A 23,123-nucleotide genomic window follows, 5' to 3' on the forward strand; every position below is an offset into this window, starting at 1 on the left:
TGGAAAAACAGATTACCTTATCTTTATATTTTGTTTGCTTTTTAGGTAGGACAATTACGTTTATTGTTTTGCCAAACTCACTGTACTTAAGAACCTTAAAATTAGAGGTGTAAGGTAACATGAGTAATATTCTGAACCAGTTAAGAGGACTGGAAATCTATTGAGCTAAGTTGCTTAATTTATTTCCTTTTGAGAATCTGTCTCAACGTTAATCACAAGTGAAACTCCTTTTTCTTTCCTGCTTTGGTTTCACGGGTGTGAAATTTCAAAAGTTAATATTGGTTCTTGTTTATTTTTGTCTATCCTTCCTCCTGGAAAAATTTGAGTTTCTACTACCTTTCAATCATAAGAAATGAGACATGGACTGAAGAAAACAGTGCCAAGCTCTGATTTTCAGAGTTTTCTTTCTTTGGCAAGGTAGATTGCAGCCACACCAATAGTGAACAGCTGGTCAGGAGCAGACACCCAAATTAAACATCATCCCTGACTTTTTTTCTACTGTCCTTGTGGGACCAAGCTAGGAAAAAAGAAGCATCTGTCAAGAATAGCCACACTAAGCTGGGGGCACAGGTATTAGTCATCTGCAAAGTCACTTTTACACTTGCAAACAAAGGTTGGATCATTAGACATCTGCTCAGTGCTTTCCCATCAGTAACTTATTCCACTAAATACAAAATTAACATAAAAGAAGCATGAAGTTAAACTGCTTTTTTTTTTTCTGGCATGTATGTCAAGTTACTAGTTTAGGCTCATTAGTTGGTACTGGGCCTAACACCATTTGCTCCTTGCTCTACTGTATTATCAGCAGTGATAAGGGGTGAAAACAATGAGTTATGCACAAATGCCAAAATAAAAGGGCTGTTATTTCTTTAAGATGTCTTGGAATAAAACCTATAGTCCTCTAGCTTGCTTTATTCATGCCTTTCTATAAGGGCAAATTTTCCATCACAGAAGCTTGCATTGGGTGAGCCACCGGCCCAAATATGTTCAGCTTCAATATCACATGATGATGAATATTGATAGTACTTGCAGTGGTGCATAGTGTCTTCCAGGTGCTGTGTGCCCACGAGACACAGACAGTTCAGAGGCAGGGCATCCTGAGAATTATGCCAGTGTTAAAAGCCCACGTGAAAGGTGGAGAAACTTGCACAAAGCAAATGAGCCGTGTGTACACATAACACAGGAACAGTGCCAGGAACTGAATGTGAGACCCTGGTCCTTTGACCCTACTCTACCTTTACCTTCCTTAGGCTTTCAGGTGACTGAAACATACAGAAAGGAACAAGAAGAACAGGCTGAAACTGTTCCTCCAGCTCTCACCACAAAAAGGGAACAATCTGCACAGAAATTACATTGTTTGTGCACTGCTTCAAGCCAGGTATCAGGACCTGCTGTTTACAAACACTCAGTGTCCTAAAAGACATCATAAAATTTTTCCATATTTAAGATATATATATAAAATCTATGTAATGTAAAAAACCATAATTCTTCACTCATTTTTCCCTAGTACATTCACTGTTGTTCCTTTCAAAAAACTACCTATGTTCTGCATGTTTTGCATAGTTACAAATACTTGGTAACATTGAAAGAGCTTGAAAGAAGTGAATATACTATGGCAAATACCTTTTTCCTTGGAACCTGCAGCGAAAACTCTTGAAAGTTGGTTCTCCTCCATTTTGGTCTAGTGAGGAAAGGAGGCTATAGGTGTTTGGCACAGGTGTTAGACCTGGAACAAATCTCTTCAGCTTTCTATGCCTCTGTTTTCTCACATGTACAATAGGGATAAAGACACCCAGGGCTAAGTCATACACAGGGACCTCGAGCCATCTGAGTTGCCAGATTTGGCACAGGAGCCACAGGAGCCCTTTTCCCCCTGGATCAGCAGCCAGAGGCCAGGGAGGCCCCTTGGGGCACCTTTACGGCAGCTGGACTGCACCCCTGGGGCTGGTGTCGGTGGGGATCTGCACAAGGCAGCCAATGGTGCAAATCAATTGAACGCATGTGGATGGCTACTTTGCAGTGACCTGATAAACAGTTTAGACTCCACTGACTTCAGTGGGAGCTCAGACAGCTGCCCCACATGTAGACACCTTCCTGGTGAACATCTAAATGCAGCTTACTGAGTCTGAAGTGGAATTCCGCTGTCCTCATCCTTTAAGCGATTTTGGCACCTGTGAATGAAAAGCATCTTTTCAAAGCTAGGCATTATGACTGCTTTAGCTTTGAGATGAATCTGCTTTTCCTCCTCAATAAACTAAGCTATTTCTGCACGTACACATAAAAATGTAATATATAGATTTTTTTAACAGTGTCTCACTGTGTACAGCTCCTATATTCTGTTTATTTCTAAAGGACTCTCTGTCTGCAAGTGTATTTGGCTCAATCTGCTGTAATGGGTTTAGCAACAGAACATTGCAAGGCTCACATTACTGCTGGCTCAAATGAACCCTTTGGCTTGAATTCCTCTTAATGATAAATGTCCCAAAATCTTTCCCCATCATTTTCATAAGTATGCAAACATAGATTCAATTGGAAGTGATGACTGCTGACAAATTTGTTAATTGAGTGTTAGCAATTTGAAGGAGCTCTTTCAGGAGCTTTTTTCTTATTTTTCCTTAATGTAAAAATGCCTGATACTGATTTACCAAGTACTGCAGAGCAGATATAACAGCTGGTGCCAACACCAGATCTACAGGTCTTGTTCCTAGGTAATGAAAAGAAAGATAGATGTAGCGACAAAGCTCAAGTCATCACTATAAACAAGTTTGCATGAATTAAGTTCCAAAGCTCAAAAGAGCTCTCTTTATATTATTATTATTATTATTAATAATAATAATAATAATAATAATAGGTTTGTGTTTTTTCCCCAGCCTCCCACTACGTGTAAATTTTCCTGTACCAGTATCTAATGGATAAACTAAAACTCTGCTAGATGAGAGCATTAATTCTGCTTTACCTGCTGGAAAAGGCATGCTTTCACCAAAGAGGAAAAGAGCTGCAGTGACCTCTGTTGATGGAATTAAGCAATGTATTTATAGAGCCAAAAAGGAGAAGTGACACATTCAAATCCTCTGCTAGGATTAAATAGGACCAAAAGTAAACTGTGCAAAGAGGGAGTGGCTTTCAGGATGCATATGAAAACGACTGTTTCCCAACACCCATTGAAGTCAGAATCCTCATCAGGATAGTTGCCTTTTAAAAATGACTTTTAGACAATTTGTTCCTTTTTAGTGTGGAATTAAAAACTATTGGCATGAAGATAGGGGACATAACACACTAGGGGAGATGTGGTTTTTTGAAGTGGTATGCTGCATTCCAGGAGTTTATATCACCAAAGGAAAACATCATGCCTGTATGTATTACGTGATCTGAATTTAGTGACCGGTTTCTTGTGCCAGCCTGACACACGGTGTTGAAGTTTTGAGGCAAAGAAGCTTTCCAGTTGGCGGGCTGCCTGTGGCAGAGAGAAGTATCTAGGAACTGTCATGCCTTTATGACCAAGAATTTGGAACATGTCTTTATGGGCTAGTTCTGATCCAGGAAAATAATTAAACATGTAAATACCCACAAGGATCTGGACCTTAATACTTAACTTCAAGGTTGGGAGTAGTCTCAGTAAAGCCAAGCATTTAAGGATTGATCCTGTACGATTAAAGTTATTGAAATCAATAAGAAAACTTCCATTAAGAGATAAGTAGCTTGTGGAAAACGGAGTATTATGTCCTTATGTTTTTCAGACTTGTGCCTTTGCTAAGGACTGCTCAGTATTAAACAGAGGCATAAATGAGGGTCAGGGCTTCATACTGTTAAAGTTATTTTATGTTTCCAAGCTGTCCAGTAAACAATTGGTGCCCACACTTTTTGGCTTTTCTAGGAGCCACAGCAATACAGGTTGGTGTCTTTTTCCTTCTATGTCTGGTGTTATGGCAGGTCTGACCATGACCACAAAGCTAGGAGTTTTCCCAGTTCAGGTATTTTAATTTGTTAATGTCTCCACCACAGCCTGAGAAGTTTTATTTTTAGTATACTTTCCAGAACCACTGCTGTTCCTCTGATCTTAAAATGTCCTTCTCACAAGAGACAAATGGGTATTGGTAATGACACTTTACTAGTATCTACTATGGTATCCTTGTTCAGGCTTTGTAGAGAATAATTTCTGCAACTGTAAGGAGGGAAAAAACCCAAGTTAATTCTGTTTTTAATTAAAAGTATGAAAAGCTGTACATAAAGCAATATCTTATTTTGATATAGATAAAATCAGAAACAAAATAATAGATCAGTGCACTATTATATCATTAACTGGATATTAGAAGTGTACTTGTTCTGCCAGTCTAAGAACATCAGGATACACAAAATGTAAAGTATTAAAATAAATCCTAGTTTGCATATGTTATAGATGCCATAAATGTTATGGCATCTTATACAAATTTCACAATAAAGCCAAGTATTATAGCTACCTATTTGAGAACTTCATGCTGTCAGGCATGAAGGAAGTATTGATTATCTTCCATATATAATTAATGATCCTGGTGAAGATCTTCATTAACTTCTGGGAAAATATGTCTCGGTTTTTTCACTCTGCATGAGTCTGACAAAATTTTGTTGAGAGTGGTCAGGATGGGAAGTACAACTGGGTGGTAGGTTGGATCAAAGATTTCTTTGCCTCAATATATTTAGCATTCTACAAAGACCTCTGCACATTAAAGGACTCCAGTTACTCACTCTTCTAAAGATACACAAGAAAAGGCTCTATTCCTGGGAGAGTTTATACATTAAATAAATTAATTCTATTTTAGAATAGCACATAGAACCATTCTATATAAAAAATAACTATTTTCTGCCAAGCTTACCTTGTAATAGGGCAATTATTTTTCAGGTTGCTTGACATAATTCTAAAATGAACATTTGTAATATTGTATATAGCTCCAACTTTTGCACTGAAGGCTGAAATCACCCATGTTCTGATATCTGTGCTAAAGCTGAGCCCCAGTTCAACATGTATTAGCTTTGCTACCTCAGGTATCGTGTAGGATGCAGGTTGTGACTCAGAAGGAATCAGAATATCTTATTGCCATTTTTCTATTGTGCATTATTATTACCCAGCATTCAGGCTTTATAATTTAGTTCTTTTCCAGTTTAATCTTACAGTGCATTTATGAACAAGTTTTTGAGTGGTTATTTATGTACCAGTCTTCAGAGGTCAGCTCTTTTGGCTTATCTTATAGAAGAGAAAGGAAAAAGTCAGCAGTCATCTTTTTTTACATCTGGAAAAGTATCTTTTTTCATACAATTATAACTGTTTGACAGGAATTTGCTCAAAGTTAAAGAATATCTTTGGATGGAGATTAAAAATGGAAAATTACATCTTCAGAGATGTACTTTTCTTTAAATTACTAGTATGTGAAAACTGTTTTGGAACTTTAATTGCTGCTACAGACTTACTACAAAATAAACTTTGCAATAAACCCTGGCTGATCCTTATCTATAACCAAAAATCTCCACACTGGAAAGAGTATAATATAGGGTGAAATCATATTTGGATTTGGATTCTTTTGCAACTGAGTTCAGCAAGGCAGGATTTCCTCTTTCAAACAGCCCAAAAGTTCTCCTCCTCTGTGTATGTGGAGATTATCTGGATCCTGCAATAATTGCTGGTTGGGTCAATTGCTTGATTTTTTACAATGAGGAGACTTACATACTTTCTGGTTTTGGCCCCACACAGAAATATTTGGGCATGATTTCTCAGGGTAAACTGGACAGTCCAAACCCAGAGTTTGAATGACCTCCTGAGTTAGAAGCCAGCTTCTCTGCTCAGTGCCAGCTCTGAACCCTAACAATTATGCCTGTTTCCAAAAACTGCATCCGAACCTGCCATTCTTTTAACCATTGTGATTTTGGCAATTTGCATCTCTCTGCTTATCCTGTTTTAGCATGCTGCAGGTGGGACAAACCTGAGGCTCCACCCCAGGAGAGAAGGCTTCATCAAAAGTTCCCAGGGTACCAGCCACTGAAAAGTGGATAGGCAAAATCCCTTCTCATCACAGAATCACAGAATTGTTGAGAAGGGACCTCTGGAGGTCATCTAGTGCAACCCCTCATCCACGGCTCCTTTCCCCTCTTGTGAGTAGCCACTTGAAGAAGACCTGGACAATGCACACAGCTGCAAGTCTCTTAGCAATGGCCAAAACTCATGTTCCATCCCAGCACTGTAAGAAAAAGTAATGAAAAGAGGTACATGCAGTGCACAATGAGGGAGGAGACACCTCACTTGGCTTAGCCTGTGACTTTAATAGCAGCAGCAGGACAAATGAGGGATTGGAACCCACATTTGGCTTCAGACATGTGTGCCAGCCTGTCAACCTTGGGCTCCCTTCATGCTCAGCTGTAAGAATCAGCATCTACAGGCAGTGATTGACAGGCCTGTACTGGGAAGCAACAAGCAGGCCCTTTTGAAGTGCCTCCTGCTTTCCAGGAGCCCTAAATAGAGCCCAGGGTGGCAAGCTGGGACATAGATGCCATTGCTAAAGGATGGATGAGCCACACTGAAAATAAAATTATGACTACATTTTACTGAGGGGTTGGAGGGGCTTTAATAGATTTTGATCTTTCTATGAGCAGTATCTGTACACATTTTATGTGATGCTAGGGCTGAACTTGTGAGCAGTTGTTAAAAGCATACTGATACTTTTTACTGTAGTTCTGTACCCAGATATCTGCATTAGCTCTAAAAAAGCAATTTCCAGAACAGAACATCTGTACCAACATCTGTATCACGAGCCCTGTTCATCTAAGAAGCCCAGCTATTTTGCCCTAAGAACGTATCTGCCCACATGTCTATTGTCCTGACCTAGCCTGGGAATCCCTCTGCCAGGGCTGTACTACATGTAGGATCAAAAATTTACTGGTCCCCCACTGCTTGGACTTCATGCAGCTTCAAGTTTTAAGGCATTTGACTTCTACAATAGAAAACACAGGTCAGGCTGATTTCTCTTTCCTCTCTGAGGTTTTTCAGATAACTAGCTGCTCTGGTTTATTTCAAACACTGTGGGATGGTTTTTGCTACCATTACAGGACTGGCACCAACATGCTGGTCTAGCTGAGATGAGAACCAAACTGCTTATGTGACAAACTTACTTCACCACAACACAAGAAGAGGTTGATGGCACAGGACAGATATGCAGCCTCCGCTCCTCTCCTCAGAACTGGCATTGTTATTTTCCTGGCATTTTCCAAGGTACCTGCAAATGGAGAAGGGGATTTATTTATCTCTGTGTATCAAGAGATGATAACCCCTTTTGCCAATTCTGTTAGACATTTTGCTAATTCCATTTTTTGGCAGGAGGTATAGATGGAGTGTCACGCAGGAGTTAAAAAAAATACTGGCAATTAATGACTATGAACATAATTGCTCCACCTTTTTTTTCCATGATGTAATGTTCCAAGAAAGACTGTTGCGCAAGAAAGCAAAGGCAAGGGAGGAAAGGAAATGCATATAATCTTCTCAATAAAGTAATGCTGTCCTGACACGGCTTCTGTGAGTAGATTTGTTTGCTGTAGGCATCGGAAGGCACTTTACCATTCCTCTGCGTTTTCCTGCTACACTTATTAAAATGGTTTTCTTGAGGTTTTTTTGGTTTCTTTGGGTGTATTTCCCTGTGCAGATTTTTCTCTGATTAAAAGGTATGCTCACATTTTGATCCCCATATGTAATTGTGGGATCAAATCCTACTGCTTTTTTTTTATAACTTGTAAATGCTTGTGATTAAGTTGGGAACTCTAACATTTAAGTACCTATGCCTAGCTGAAATGATTTAAAAATACAGGAGCAGATTCCAGTTGCAATATCTGCATTCTTGAAGAAAGGGAGAAATAATTTAAAAGGTAGGACTGTTGATCAGAGCTAATTACATGGAGGATATATAAAATATAAATAAAATTATACTCATATATGTATGTATGTGTTTGTGTATATGTATAGATATACATATTAAATATCTATATAAAAAGAAAAGAGACTGGCTGTTAGACCATGCAGAAACAGTAAATTTGTTCTCTACTGACTTATTAGTATGCCAGTATAATCAAACCCAGAATATAGTAGATACGGAGGGTATGGGAGTCAAAGTGATACTGATGATCACCAAAGGACTGTGACCACTGAAAAAGTTCATCAGATCTTTCCAGTGGTATAAGTTACGTATGTCTTGCATTTTAAAAGTTTATCAAATGCTGTTAAAGTTAACTGAAGTCATTTCACTGAGACAAAGAAAATTTGCTATCTTCTTTATGATGCCAATGTGTCCAGTTTGTTTCTATAGCAGCCAGCAACCATCAGTTTGTTAACAAAAGTTTCCACTCATCTGGAAGCTTTCCAATTAAGTGTCCACATTCTCCATTCCTGAAAGCTCCTGTATCCAGCTTCCCAACTTAAATTCCATTAAAATTATTTGAAATGCTTTATAATATTAGTAAATAGTCCTATTTTCATTTTTTATTTGGAAAACTCTGATAATGAAAATATTGTACATTTTTCTGTTCACTCTTTTGGAAAGTTAAGTGAGGCATGGGGTTCAACTGTGTAATCTCTGAGATCAAGAGAAAGCTCTTTCTATAAAACAAAGGATTTTGATGCTTGGCTGCTGTTCTCTCTAACCATTGCAACATTGAGCATTTTAGGCTGAGACTCTGTTAACTCCACGTACTGATGCTATTCCACCTAGCACAGAAGGAATTGCTAAAGACGGGGCTGCAGGTTAGGGAGGGTTTCGTGTGCAGCTGAGTGCCATACCCTTTATCTCCAGAACACAGAGGCGGAGTTTAACAGCCATGGGCCTTTTGACTCTATGTTTATGGTGCCTACAGGGAACTTTAAACCAAAGGTTTTCTTTTAACTCTCACAGCCTCACTGACTATATTCTCCCAAACACACTTTATCCCTATGCAGCAATGGGGAGGGTGGACTTTCCCATGATATTTCTTCTTGAACGAATGAATGATTTGCATTAATTTCTTACCTGATTGTTCTCTGCTAACCTTCCCAATGACAGGATTATGTGAAGAGGTGAGGAAGGTTTATTTTTGCACATTACTTTGGAACAAAAATGAACTGCACTATTTTTTGTTGAAAGCAAGACGTATATAACATTCTGTGTAAAATTTAAAGCCAAACTTCCACCAAGTCAAGTGGAAAACCTATGTTCACACCAGCTGTCTACTGGTCATAAAGCCAAGCAGCTGAGATCAACAGTTAAAGGTTCTGCAAGGGTTTCTTAACCTTCTGCAATGAAAATACGGTGACATAAGAGATGCAAGCAATGGCTAATTAACTTCAGTGAGTAGGCTCAATAAAGAGAAATAAGAAATAAGAAAAACTGGGGAGAGATAAGCAAAACATAAACTCAAGCCACTGAAAAGAAGAGAGAGTTCATAAGAAGTAAGAGTTCATCAACTCCTGCAATGTGTATTTCTGAACCCTAACAGAAAGTTATACATAATGTGTAGAAAATATCACCTACTCTAGGTTTCTTCTTTTTCCAAATAACATATGCTCACTATTTAACCCCTGCATACACAATATTAGTATACAGGCAGTTAATTCTTTGGCTGACCACTGCAGCAATTCACAAACTACCTTTTAGTGCAACTCAAACTGCAAAATGCCTTCTTTGTACTGGGGCTGCTTCTGCTTCAGCTGTCAGGAACACTTCCCTGGCTTCAGTGGGATACGTATAGCATCACCCAAGACAGAGCGTCACCTTTGAGAATTGTGGAGGATCTAAGGTAGTTTTTTATGCCATTGCTGAAGGATGGTTCCTCTTGGCTCAGTGATGACCAGTGCTGGTCAGCTCTGACTGAGCAAGAACAGGGTGTGTGTATTTGTATTTTGCAGGTGGGTTCTTGGTGTAAAGGGGAGAGACAAGAGGGTGTCAGAAACAAAGGGGCAGGTGAGAAAGGGGCCATGGGGTGAACAGCTCCCTATACTACCCACATATGCATAGCAATTCCAGCTACTGGTTATAAACTGACTGCTGTCACTGACCACAGGATGATGTTCTGTAAGGCACCCCAGAAGACATTTCTAGACTCCTCCTGAAGATCTGAGTCCTCTTAGAAAAGCCCTTATCAAGGGCCTAAATCTAACCTGCTATGCCTATACACGCCAGCTCGTGTCGGTGAAGGGGGAAGCAGACTTTAGGCTGTAATTATGAGCTGAGTGCAAGCACAGAGATGAAAGCTCCTGAGCCAGAGGAACTGGTCACAGTAGGAGAGTCTGAGAATAAGGTGGCAGTTGATTTGATTCAAGACAGAGCACAGCCTGGGTGCATTTTTTTGCTTGCTTCAGAACTGCTTGAAAAACATTGTAAAATTTATTTTCAAATGAAATTTTCTTCAGGGGAAAAAACCCAACCCGTCAGCATTTTTGAAAGCAACATTTTGTTCAACACGCTTGTGCCATTAATCTACTGACAAAGAGCGAGTAGGAAATGTGGCTTAGCAGAAGGCCTCCCAGGGCTCTAGGACTGGGTCAGCCTTTACCTTGCCCTTTGCAAGCAGAGGTTACACCTCTATGCTTCAAAGGTCGCCAGAGTTGTAAACATAGGCTATAGCACTAAAAGATTCACTTCGGTCACCAACACCAACACTTGAACTCATGGGAAAGCATTTAAAAATAGGTTTATAAACCTATCAAACTCTGCTTTCAAAGGAAAATTCTTGTTGTCGGTTATGATGCCATTGTAAGGCTGAAACTGGAGGCATTCTTTTAGTCATTAACTTTTTTTCCCCCAAAAGTTAAACATTTAAATTAGCATTTCTGTATTCATGGCAGTGACAGGTGCTAGGCTTGAGAACAGTGGCTACTTTTGACAGCCAGCATGGGGACACAGGCTCAGAAATCATTCAACGACTAAGTGTCCTGGTGCAGAATGAGCTAAAGAGGGAATTTACAGTTTAAACATTAAACAAGTTGCTTAGCTATTAAACAATTAGATTGTTCTAATCCTTAAGAGATGGAGATCAGTCTGTCATCTCTGGTTCTGGGTTTGCAGTAAATGTGCCCAACAATGTCATTTTCCAGTGATACCCAGATGACCTGGAACACAAGTAATGAAAGAAAGGAAAAACAGCCCAACCCCCTCTGGGCAGCTCCTCTCGATTTTGCCTGTCTTATGAACAGGAGAAGTGCACTTTACTTTCAAGTAAAGGCAAAAATTAACTTCATGGGTTATTAGCCTTCCTGGGTTACAAGTGTCCCTCTGGAGCTAGAAACATCACTCAGCCCTCCTGCAATAGCTGACGGCAGGTCCCTTTTTTGTTCTTCGGGATGATATTTAATGCTGATGCCCTGCAGCACTGCAAAAACCTCTCCGTTATTTGGTATGAGGCACAAAATGCTCTCCCGGAGCTTCCTGGCTGAACCTGCTAGAGATGCTTACTCATGGTGAGCAGAAGTGCCTGTGTACACACCACGCAGCTGGGGAAGGCCTTAGGAGAAACCTTCGGGAGAGTGTTCACACGGGTGCAATTACTCTGATGCCCAGATTAGCTCTGGCTCTGGGGAGGTGGTTGCCCATAATCCACAGAAGCAGCAGCACATTGCTCCCTCAGGGCTTCACGCTGGGATAACTGTGACCGGTGCTGCGGCACAGCAGCCTCTGCGTGCAGCCTCAGGGGACCCCAAAAAAGCAGAGTCTATCACTCCGAATTCAGCCCTGGCCATCTCCGCTCTGCGTCATGAACTCACACTCAGCTTCGCTGCTGCTCTGTTTGTGGGGCTGCTTTTGAAGGTTAAAAAAATAGCGATGCTCCTTCCTTCGTGCTCTGCGCCTGTAGTCGTGTAGGTTGCTACTCCTGCCACTCCTCCGTTTCTGGAAAATTAGGCAGGTGCCGGTACCTGTGCCCTTTCTGAACCCTTTCCAATGAAAAAGTGAGTTGCGCAGACACAACAGTTAACATCCTAAGGGCCTTAAAAGGGCTTACCGAAGTTCAGACCTGCACAAGTAAATTGCTGCCATTAAAGTGCCCATATTAGAAAGGTGTAATGCCTCTGGTAGACCTGGTTTATGGGGATGGTTGCTAAGCAGCCCTGGAAAAGGCTGTGGAAAAACACATCCTCAATGGACTATTGATTTCATATAATAAATCACTTGATAGCTGAGATATTCTTTCACTAATTAATGGATTTAGAGACAGAGTTACATGGTCAAGGCCCTGATGACATAGCCCTCATAAAAAGAGTCTAACCCCTAATGGAAGAGAGATTTTGAGAAATGTTTGTTAACATAATGCATGCAGGTGAGCAACCAGCTTCCCTCCCAAAGAAAACAACTCTCAGTCAAGCATGTTTGTATTTTATAATCCTTAAATCTCCACTGAAGCTATTTCTAAATAAGTAAAAGAGATCTACGTCACCTCTTTGGTGTCTGTTCTCCCTTAACTCTTTGAACATCCCGCTGACATGTACCACAGGCACAGGTTTTCCCTGCATTACTGTGATTCCCATGCAGCTGCAGATGTCAAGAAGAACCGCCTTTTTACGTGAGGTAACCTCAAAACTTCCTTCATTGTTCTAATGGAAATACTATAATTTTTAACAAATTTATTTTAGTAACACACTGATGTATTTCAGTAAGGTGGTCTGTGTTTAAGTCTCCTATACTATACTTTTGAGGAAAATTGGAGAAAATCTTTCTGTCTGAGAAGTGGCTAGGAAGAAGAGTGAAATTTATGCTTCTGAACCAGGAACACAGATTTTACAATCCTGCTATCTGGACTGTGTCAGGGAAAATTGAGGAAGTATGCAAACTAAAAGCTCCTCTGCACAGAGTTAATTTCCGTCAAAATAAAAATATCAGCAGTAGAATACAACATCTTTTTTAATCTGCTGAAAATGTCTGTCAAATTAAAACAGCAACGAAAATTACAGACAAGTATTTATTCATATATTTATGATTTTTCGCCCAACCATTTTGATTTTTTGATCATATTTGCTAGAGAACACCTGTAACATTGCTCATAGGAGATCCGGTTATTGAAATAGTCACAGTAACATTTTCCAGAAATGCTTCCTTGATATCAAAGAGAGGTCAGAAAATTAAGTATAAAAATATCACCTCAGGAGTTTTAGGGAATCCCTAAAAATGGAGCTTAATTTATGATACAGTGAAAATTCTCATTTGTTCAAATCAGCATATTCTTTTCCATTGTGAAAGCAGAGTTTTGATAACAGCAATAAAGATAGATCTTTTCCTACTATATAAACAAAGCTGGATTAATATTAACGGATGATGTACAAACCTGTAACTCAAAGCTGTGCCTACAAAGAAAAAGTCCCAATGCCTAGTACAGCAAAAGTAAAACTAAACTGTCATAACACCTGTAGGAACCACCTGAACTCTTGCAAACCTGCGTGGTTTTTTTTTTACCAATGCCTCTTTCCCAGACAGCACGCTGTGGGTAGCCTAAGCAGTTCCTTCTTCTGGTAGTAATTTCCAGTAGTAATCAATAAATGGATTAAAAGGTAAACAAACCGAATTATGTGAGTTACCATCTTGATGTATAAAATAGCATGCACTTTGTCACGTGAAATGCTGTTAGCACTGTATCTGGTAAAACAGACAATGCCTGTGAGCAGAATTAAAGAGATGAAAGTACACCCGGGTGCAGATGGCACGGCACAGCGCGGGCAATGAGGCATCGGTGGGGGCATTGCGGGAAGGTCCTCTATGGATCAGTTGCAATCAGGCAAGTGCGGTGTACGTGCTTTCTGTTTGTGCTATCATTGAAATGGTGCGGAGCGACCCGACAGAAAATTGTTCTGAAGTGGGAGCAGATGCATTGAGCTGTCAGGGGCAGAGCCATGACGAGACACCGTGGCGCCAGGGACACACCTTCACGTCTCCTCTATCGCTCTCCCTGGCTGAGGGGACCCCCCTCCCTCCCCTCCCCGGGCAGCTTGGAGACTTGGGAATATTTTTTTCCGTATGGCGATGTCCCCAGCCATGCCCTCAGGAGGAGCTGCTTATTGTGCAGATACCAGCAGGGCTGGGCGCAGTGCGAGCGGCGGTGGAGGGGAGTGAAGCTGGCGCTGCTGTCCCATACAGCCTGGATGAAGCAAAGATAATGGGAATATCATGCCCCACTCTGCCGTCTCAGGCAAATCTCGGCCTGGATTTAAAGACCTTCCACCTGTGGTGAAACCCTTCAGCATCTGGGGACCAGTCGCACAGGGCTGGCTGCAATGAATAGCAGCACGTGCTGCAAATACTGAGAGAAACTCCGCAAGACCTTCAGCACCTTACACTGTACTGAGCTTCACTGCATCTATTTCAACAAGCTCCAAAGTCAAATATGGTCCACTTCCCTGCTGTAGCATGCTATTCCCATAAAGGCAAATCCCAGTCCAAGTGTTGGATATTCTCATCTATACAATCCGTCCATAAAACAGATTATTTTGGTGCAACAATAGACATTGTCAGCTCCAGTAATTGCTCTCCACTCCAGTTTTCTTTGCTCTCCTGTTTTTTTGGGGGTCTGTGTCAATGTATTATTTCCTTTTTATTACTGGTATGTAATTCACCAGCCTCAGGATTAATGATGTCTTTCCCTCGTTTTATTTTTCTTCCCATTTACCAGCTTCTCGTTTCCATAGTATTAAAAAAATAATAATTAGCCTAGTACCCAGGCCCACAGAAGTGCCAGACCTAGGATTCCTGTTGTGTGTGCCCTTTTGTTTTTGGAGAGGAGGAAATTCAGAGGACAAATAATGGCAAATATGTGGATGGTGCTCCATGGAAGGGTCCATATTCCTGTGTCGGGGAGAAATTTTGTGACTGTAAAGGCATGCCCTGGGTACCAAAGCATCTCTCTCTGCCAGTCTGCAGCAGCCAGGCTCTGTCATTCCTCACTGCCTGTAATGAAGGTGGCAGCAATGAAGAACATTGTCCGTGAGAAGGGACCTTCCCGTACCTTCTCACGCCTCAGCACTTCCCCACCCAAAGTCTTCCTTCCCCTCTTGCAGCAAACTGAAAACCTCGCGCAGTTGTTCACGATTTCCGAATGCCTGTGGGGCTATCGTACGGTGGTCCGGTTCCCTGCTCTGCAGCTTATTTCTGCTGTGACTATTGAATGGGAATATGAATCCCAGCACAGAGAGGGATTATGAGGTGATAACAGAAAAAAGGGTGTACGGGACAGTACATAAATAACCATGCTTCCAGTAGCCTTGGCCAGCTTGCTCTTGCCAAGGCTTTTTCATTGACATTATTGAAGATAATTCTCAGTCCAGTGCAATATCCTGAAGGCACAGGTCAGATAACTAGAGAGGATTGGTAACGCTGCTCTTAGGAGAGCAGGTATTGACGCTTTCATAACCGTATTTTTCAGAAAGGCTTTCTTCATCTGCAGGAAAGTCATAAAATGAGACACGCGAGTACAATTACAGATCTTATGATTTTCAAATGAATTAAATTTATGATTTACAGTCTGATTTGCATGACAGAGATAACGCTATCTCCTTCACCTGAGGGTTAGCCTTCTCTTCTTATGGATGGTCTTTTGACAGGGACCAGGAGATTCAGGAATGATGAAGTGGGGTTTTTTTGTATTTTTTTTCCATATAAAGGAAATGTCCTTCGAATTGGCAATATCTATCTGTTTCTCTTATTTCAGAGAATCTAATATAACAAATAAAAGGACCTATGATGATACCACGTGCAGCTAGAGGGTTAGATGATGTATACACTGGTTTGATATTCAGACGTGTTCTCCTGGCTGACTTGTAGGTAAAATAAAGAAAACCCTTTTATTATTGTCATGTTTTTTAAATTTGTCATTAAACCCATAGGCTTAGTGCCCTGTTTTCAGGTTCTGGGGGTAAATGACAGCTACAGATACTCAGCGAATTGATTCTGATCTTTAAATCCCTACAGAAATGGTAGCCACTGGTTACTTTTTGCCATTTGGGGAAAAAAGGAGAACACTTACTACCTGCTTTTGTTGTATTTGAAGTCAAGAAAGACATGCTTTGCTATAAAGGCACGCAGAATGGTGTGCTATAAAGATTTTATGAGTTTGAGCTTTGGAATACTGTCTTACTCATAAATGGTGAAGTCATGAGCACATCGTGGCTGAGATTGCATTCTTTCAGAAATACAGAAAGCCGGTGCTCAGCAGTATCTGATGGAATACACCAGCTGTGCTGAAATTCATGGCAAATTCCCAATGCCTTCAGGAACAGGATTTTGCCAATCACGTGTTCAATGTTGGCAACGCACGCTCACACACACACACACGAAAATTTATTATAATTTTATATACACATATGAGAATATAGGTATGAACACTCATATATGTTTACACAGCGTATTCTTTTAACTCTGAAGCAATAGAATGTAGATCTCTTAATTAACAGGAACAAGATTGCACCTATCACGTGTTTGATGGCGGCAGCATGTAGATAATATATATTCATATCCTACATATTATTTTACATATTAAATATGTTAGATAATATACTATGTACTATATAATTATATGTCACATATTATACAACATATATTATATAGTCCATATACTGTCTAGCATGCATATCCATATATATAAACCTACATCCATATATGCATACCGACTGTGTTCTTTTAACACTCTAAATTAACAGAGTTTAATTCTTAATTAGCAGGAACAGAATCATAGAATCATAGAATGCTTTGGGTTGGAAGGGACCTTGAGAGATCATCGAGCTGTTGTCTTTCGTATGTTTGGTAGAAGCACTTTTCCTGTATTTGGTAACAGCACCCTATCCATGTAGGTACACATACACACGTACATACATGTGTGCATACAGATGTAAAAATTACTTTGTTAAAATAGATATACACATGCATACGTATACATACAGGCGTGCGGATGGATGTATATACGTATACATGCATACATATACAGTCTCTATAGAGAGAGAACTGAAGGTAATTTTTGAAATTTAAATTAAAAAAAAAAAAGACTTTCAGCTCTCTGTCTATAGAGACTGTATATGTGTGCAGGTATATGTGCACACAGGCGTGCACATATCCATATAGAGTGTGTTAAGTCTCTGAATTAGCTTATATAACTATATATATATGTGTACGTGCATTCACACGACCGCACGCAAATCTCTTTCGAGGTGCTTTAGAGTTACCGGAGCGGGCTCGGGCTACCTCTGCACCTGTGCCGGCCGGGTCATTCCGGGAGGCGCCGGGGGGCGGGAGGGGGTGCCCGCTGCCCGCTGCCCGCTGCCCGCCCGCCCCGCCGCGCCGGGGCCCGCCGGCCGGCCCGCACCCAGCCCCGGCACCTGGCGGCGGCTGGCAGCCGGCCCCCGCCCGGCCGCTCCCCCGGCCTCCGACAGCGGCGGGGCGGGCGGGCGGGCGCCCGGGCCCGGGGGCGGCGGCGGCGGCGGCGGCGGGGCCAGCCCGCGGCTTTGCCCCGCGGGGGCGGCCCCGGGGGCGGCCCGGGGGCAGCGGGACGCCGCGGCCGGCCGGCGGCGGCGGGCCGGGACTCGCCCAGTCACCGGGGAGGAGGCGGAGCCGGCCGGGCCGCGGCGGCGGCAGGTGCCCGCGGCGGCGGGATGGTGGCGGCGGCGGGCGGCGGCGGGCCGTAGGGCAGCGGCGCGCCGGGCCGGGAGCGGGGACGCCATGGGCAGCCGCGGCGGCCCCCCGCGCCCTGCCGCGCCTCTGCCGCTGCCGCTGCCGCTGCCGGTGCTGGTGCCGCTGCTGGCCGTGCTGGCGGCCGGGGCGGCGGGGGCGCGGGCCACCTCGGAGAGCCAGCCGCCCGGCGCCGCGGCGATGGGCACCGGCACCCCGCCGAGCCCCAGCGGCACCGCCTTCGAGGAGACGCGGCTCCACGTCTTCACCCTGGACTACCCCCACGTGCAAATCCCCTTCGAGATCACCCTCTGGATCCTGCTGGCCTCCCTCGCCAAGATCGGTGAGCGGGGCCGCCGGGCGACCTCCCCCCCTCCCCTCCCCTCCCCTCCCTCGCTCCCTCTGCCCTCCCGGGCCGCCCGCCCCCCGGGCCCGCCGCGGGCAGCCGGCCCCGGGCCCTCCGCGCCCGGCGGCGGCCGGCGGCTGATGCTCCTCGGCGGGGCGGCGTGCCCGGGCGGGATGTGGCTGGCGGAAGACGGGGTTTTCTCGGTTGGGAAAGGTGCGGAGGAGAAAAGAGATTGCCGCCAGCCCTCTGCAGCAGCGCGTAAGCCCCGGGCTATGAGGGCTGTAAAGCCCGGAGTTCACCCAGTGCGCGACCGACTTTTCCTTGATCGCCCTGCTGTCATTTGAGCACTATCTTCTTTTTCTTAAAATAACGCCGGGTGTAATGACAGTTTCAGAACAGAACAACGGGTCGATGGAAAGCAAATATTTATGAGGGCAGAGTAAGCCGCCTCATTGTACTTTCCCACCATTCACTTATGTCCCGAGAAAGGCAAAAAAGACAGCACTGAATGAGTAAGAAAGGCCACCTCTTCCCTCATGTGGAAAATATTTGTATTGCATAGTTCCACCGTGCTTTGCACAGCTCATTTATAATGTTTTTAATTAGCTTTCTGTGTCCCAAACAGAAAAATGAGTACACTATAATAATCTAAAGAATGTCAGGGACGGGTGTACTAGAGAGCTATTTGAAAATCAGTAAACCCCTATAAATTAGGAACTTTGTATCTTCTTACCTAGAAGTTAACCTCAGTGGAAGGAATAAAGCCGCAGGTATAACAAAAAAAGGGTTACTCATACGCCACTCGTTTGATTCAGAACTCTGATTTTGCAGCGCAGATTTCCATAAAAAACTATGATCATACTCATTCTGATCAAGCGCTTTGATAAAACTTAAAACGTTGACTTCTGCTTGTGACATTTAAATAGACTGTGTCACATTCTGGTCAGTGATCAGGTAATTTGGAATCTGCAAAAACAGAAAGTTGTACTCACCTCCTGCCATGGCTAGCGTTGTAGTTGAGGGCCTGATCCTCTACCCAAGCAACTTGCTATAGCTTCATTACTCTCTGCGGAAACATTATATGCTGCATCCATTAAGGATGCCTGTATCTTGATGCATGTATCTTAATGCATTAAAGATGCATGCTTAGGCTTGAGTATGTATTTAGGTGTTTGCAGAATCAGGACAGAGTTCAAATATGATACACTCAAGTATATATATCATGAACTGTAATAGCCAGAAAATACAAGAGTTTGGTAAAGAACTTATATCGGCCAGCTGAGTATTGCAAAATTGCTCTGGCTTCTGAGTTTAGATACAGCAAGAACTCTTGAATAAGCTAAGACTAGTGAAAAAGTTTCTATTTTATTAAAGATTACCGGGAAGCCATTTGAAACGTGTGAACACGCACACAATAATATATACTTTCTGTAGGACTGTACATTCTGATGATCATGATATTTTGCTAGTGCACAGGCATCGAAAAAGTAAAAAAAAAAAAAAGTGACTTAATTCTCCCAGCTGACTGCAGTACAGTAAACAAGCAAACAGCGTAGATGCAGAAAAACGCATATAATTTTTAAATGCCTTCGGTTACACCAAACGAAAGCTAGCGTGGCTAATCTAGGGCATTACCTCTGCTGTTCTAAGCATGCGTGCGCTAAGCAATGAGGGCTGGATCCAGGAGGGGCCCTAGGTGTGGCAGTGCTCAGCTTCACCACGCCTATCTGCAGGCGCCCTGACTCCGGGACTGGAATTAGGAACATCCAGTTCTTGCTCCTGGAGCTCCCTCTGTGCTTCCTTATCCAGTGAGTGCATCAGGTAAACCTTCCCAGGACAGCCTGCCGTCGCTCCTAACTCACAGCCCCACAGCATAAATTTTTCACTCGCTTGTGGCCTTCTTTTATATTGAAGGTAGCCCAGATGCGCAGAGTTCTCTAACCACCGCGGTATGGAAATGTCGGCTCTGCCACGTCCTACTGTGTTACTGAAAGTGGGCCATGTGCCTCAGTTCAAAGGGATGGAGAGGGGTTTTCCAGCCCCTTTCACTGCCTGTAGCCTGGAGAGCAGCCCTGTGAGAGAGGAGGCTCTCCGGTGCATTCCTCTCCCCAGCATTTCCTGCTGCGCAGTGTAGGCATCTTGCCCCTGTCATGCCTGGCAGCGTGAAATCCACCTCGAGACTCATGCACTGCCCAGGAAACTTTGGTGCTTAATCTGGCATCACAAATTCCTTTCTGGGGCTAGGCGCTGAATGCTTATGCTTGGCACTGCTGAGTAGCAACCTTCTATGAAGAGAGCTTGTACGGTCTTTTCAGCTGCAAGTTGCTCAGAAGATAGGGTCGCGTTTAATAACAGCTCTCACAGTGTGCGAAGGATCCCAAAGAAAACTCTGTTGCAGCACCTGCTTATTACCTGATGAGTCTTTTTGAACAAATGTGTTTTCACAGAAGTGCAGTTTCACTGGAGCTGAAACGTTCCAGCATTTGCTCATTTTTATAGGGGATTTACTGGAAAGCTTTCTCAGATCCTGGCTGTGATCGTGTCATTGTAGGCTAGATTTAGAGGGAGCAAGAAAGACAGCATGAGACAGAAAAACCTGAAGTTGTGGAGCAGAACTTGAACATTTTGACAAGGTACCTTTTCACAAAGACATTAGAAACATGGTGCTTTTTATTGCAGCATAGAACCAGGGCACATTTTGAAATTTAAGAAATTGCCTTGAACAGATTGTTATTTTCTGGCTACCTCTAGCTATTTATTAACTTGTGTGGTGATACCATATAGCAGGTATGTTACTCACATGCTGATGGACTCCATGAGTATATTAGGTGGGACCCCGTGCACCCGAAGTATGCTGCAGTCTCTAAGCAGTGACACTAGTCTACTTACCTCCCAGTTTTGCTTAATTCTTACGCTGCTAAACCTACAAAGTGTTGTCTAACTGATCCAGATTCCCATTATTTCTGTGCTCAATCACAAATGCATGATTACAAGTGTTTCTTCTGGGAACAGAGCTGATATCCTTCCAACACTTCTCTCCTGAAAAAGGGTTTAAGCTCTTCAGAGAGCCCTTGGAAAACTCACGTATAATCAGAAGTACACATCTCAGTGGCATTTCCAGCATCAAAGTGCACTGGATTTCACCCAAGAAGTAGGGAGCCAGGACTCTAAGGACTTTTAGCTTGAAGAATACTGAACTTGTGCTTTAGGCAAGTGTCCTAATGCCCAATGGCCTGAGGGTAAACATCTGTGCTGTTGAAGTTGGGTCACTGCATAGTCAGGAGCCCAAGAACAGGGTCAGAGGAGGACAAAGTAGCTGGGGTCCTGGGTTCAGCACAAAAGTCTGAGTACTCGTGTACTGCAGGGGATCTGCTCCCAGGGCGCTCCTGACCACATGGCTGTCGATCCGTCAGAGCTGGGAAGATGTCCCTCATTCTGCAGGGCACTTGCACCTGACTTGAGTTTTGATGCTGTTTACGTGGATTAAAAGCACATTAAACTTAGTGGGAGCCGTTCCATTACCTTTAAGGATGAGGTGGAGTCCCACAAGCTCTGAGAGGGTATGAACTTTGACTTGTAAAGAAGAAAAGAAAAAGATTTTTATTTTTATAGTCACAATAGATATTTCATTGCCATTGCATTACAACTGGTTGGGATGTGTTTTGTTTTCCTTAAAAGCTGCATTTACAAGAATTCCCTCTTCTTCAATTTTTATTGAAAAAATGATTTACGATACTTTTGAAGGGCTTAAAAAAGCTTTTCTTGTACCAAAATCTACTTACTCAGGGGAAACTTCAATCACTGCATTGGAAATTTTGGCGTCCTGCCACTGCAGAAACTAAGACAAACCGTAAAATGTTTATGTGGAAGTGGCTGAAACGTGAAGAGTCAAGTCTCTAACTGCAGATTCTTGCATTTCTAGGATCATTACCTGTTCTGCCAATACAGGATATTGGTGATTCCAGTTTTCAATAATGACAGTGAACTTGGCAGTCCTTCTGATGAGTCACATAGGCTGTGTTTCTAAATATTAAAAAGCTGTATGTGTTCATCCAGAAAGGAAAAAAAATAAGGCATGAGCTGCTTACTTTAAAATATAGCTTTAATAGTTATGGAATATGTAAGTGAAAAAATCTGTAGATTAAAACAGCTTTCCCCTTGGTCCTTCTTAACCATTTGTTTTTCCTAATCATAAGTTCAGGCTTTCTTTTACCTGGAAGAAACTCTCTAATGAGAGGAGAATTAACAAAATAGGTGTTAGAAGATACAGAAGCCTGAAATTGGGAAACTGGATGTGAACTACACCAAGCTTGCACTAGTTTAACTGTTTCGACTACAGGTGTGATTTTTACTGAAATAGTTTTACTGAAATAGACGCCCGTTATTACCACACCCAGTGTTTCTGTGCAGCTCTCATTTAAAATAATTTAAATGCTTTTTAGTTAGGAAGGAATTGTGGGATCTTGTGGGTGTGGATAGTTTTCTGTATAATTATGTGGGCCAAATATAGATAAGGAGGAGCCTGGAAAAGATTGGCATCGCCAGGACCTGGAATGTGACCTTGGTGCATAAGGTTGAGCGTTCCATTAGATTGGGCAGAGTAAGTTCCTTCAAAACTTTTCCCATTCATTACCAAAATCGTTCTTAAAACAGTCAACTTTGCAAGTAAGGGGAATCTTTAAATCAAAACTGCATGGCTAAGGAACATTCAACCATTAAGTCCTCATTCAGAACCTTTTTTTATTCATTTTTTCAGTACTTCGCACAGATCTTTACGAGAGGCTCCTAACACTACTGCAATTCATTTAATACAGAAGAACGAGCATAATAATACAGGCTACAACTTATTGTCACTTTATGGAAAACATGTTGGTTATTGTGAAATTAATTTGGAGGCTCCACTAAAATTGAATAATAATGTGTCTGTAAATGCTTCCTCATGGTGGCTGAAGAAGTGGCCATGGGTGACTGGGTGCGGTCATAATGTGCTAGTTTCCCTCCCTATCTTTGAGAGTCTAAAAGACTTCTAAAAATGAAATGAATGTACTCCTTAAACTCCTTTGTGAAGCTGTGCATGGAGGAAGACATGGTTAGTATGATTTGTTTTTCTCTATCTAGATGTAATTTGCCCTGGAAAAGTGTTTGGAGTGTGTTTCTGG

General features: G+C 42.5%; 1 protein-coding gene across 1 annotated transcript in view; it reads left to right on the forward strand.

Annotated features, from left to right (window-relative positions):
- Positions 1 to 17,669: 17,669 nt before the first annotated feature.
- The window catches only part of SLC9A2 (solute carrier family 9 member A2), a 32,568-nt gene continuing 27,114 nt past the window's right edge, over positions 17,670 to 23,123 (forward strand). Inside the window, exon 1 of the mRNA XM_075707818.1 lies at positions 17,670 to 17,961. Coding sequence (XP_075563933.1) covers positions 17,670 to 17,961 — 292 coding nt within the window. The remainder of the gene's footprint in view (positions 17,962 to 23,123) is intronic.

This window comes from Pelecanus crispus, chromosome 1 (assembly GCF_030463565.1).
Source record: "Pelecanus crispus isolate bPelCri1 chromosome 1, bPelCri1.pri, whole genome shotgun sequence".
NCBI classification, from domain to species: Eukaryota; Metazoa; Chordata; class Aves; order Pelecaniformes; family Pelecanidae; genus Pelecanus; species Pelecanus crispus.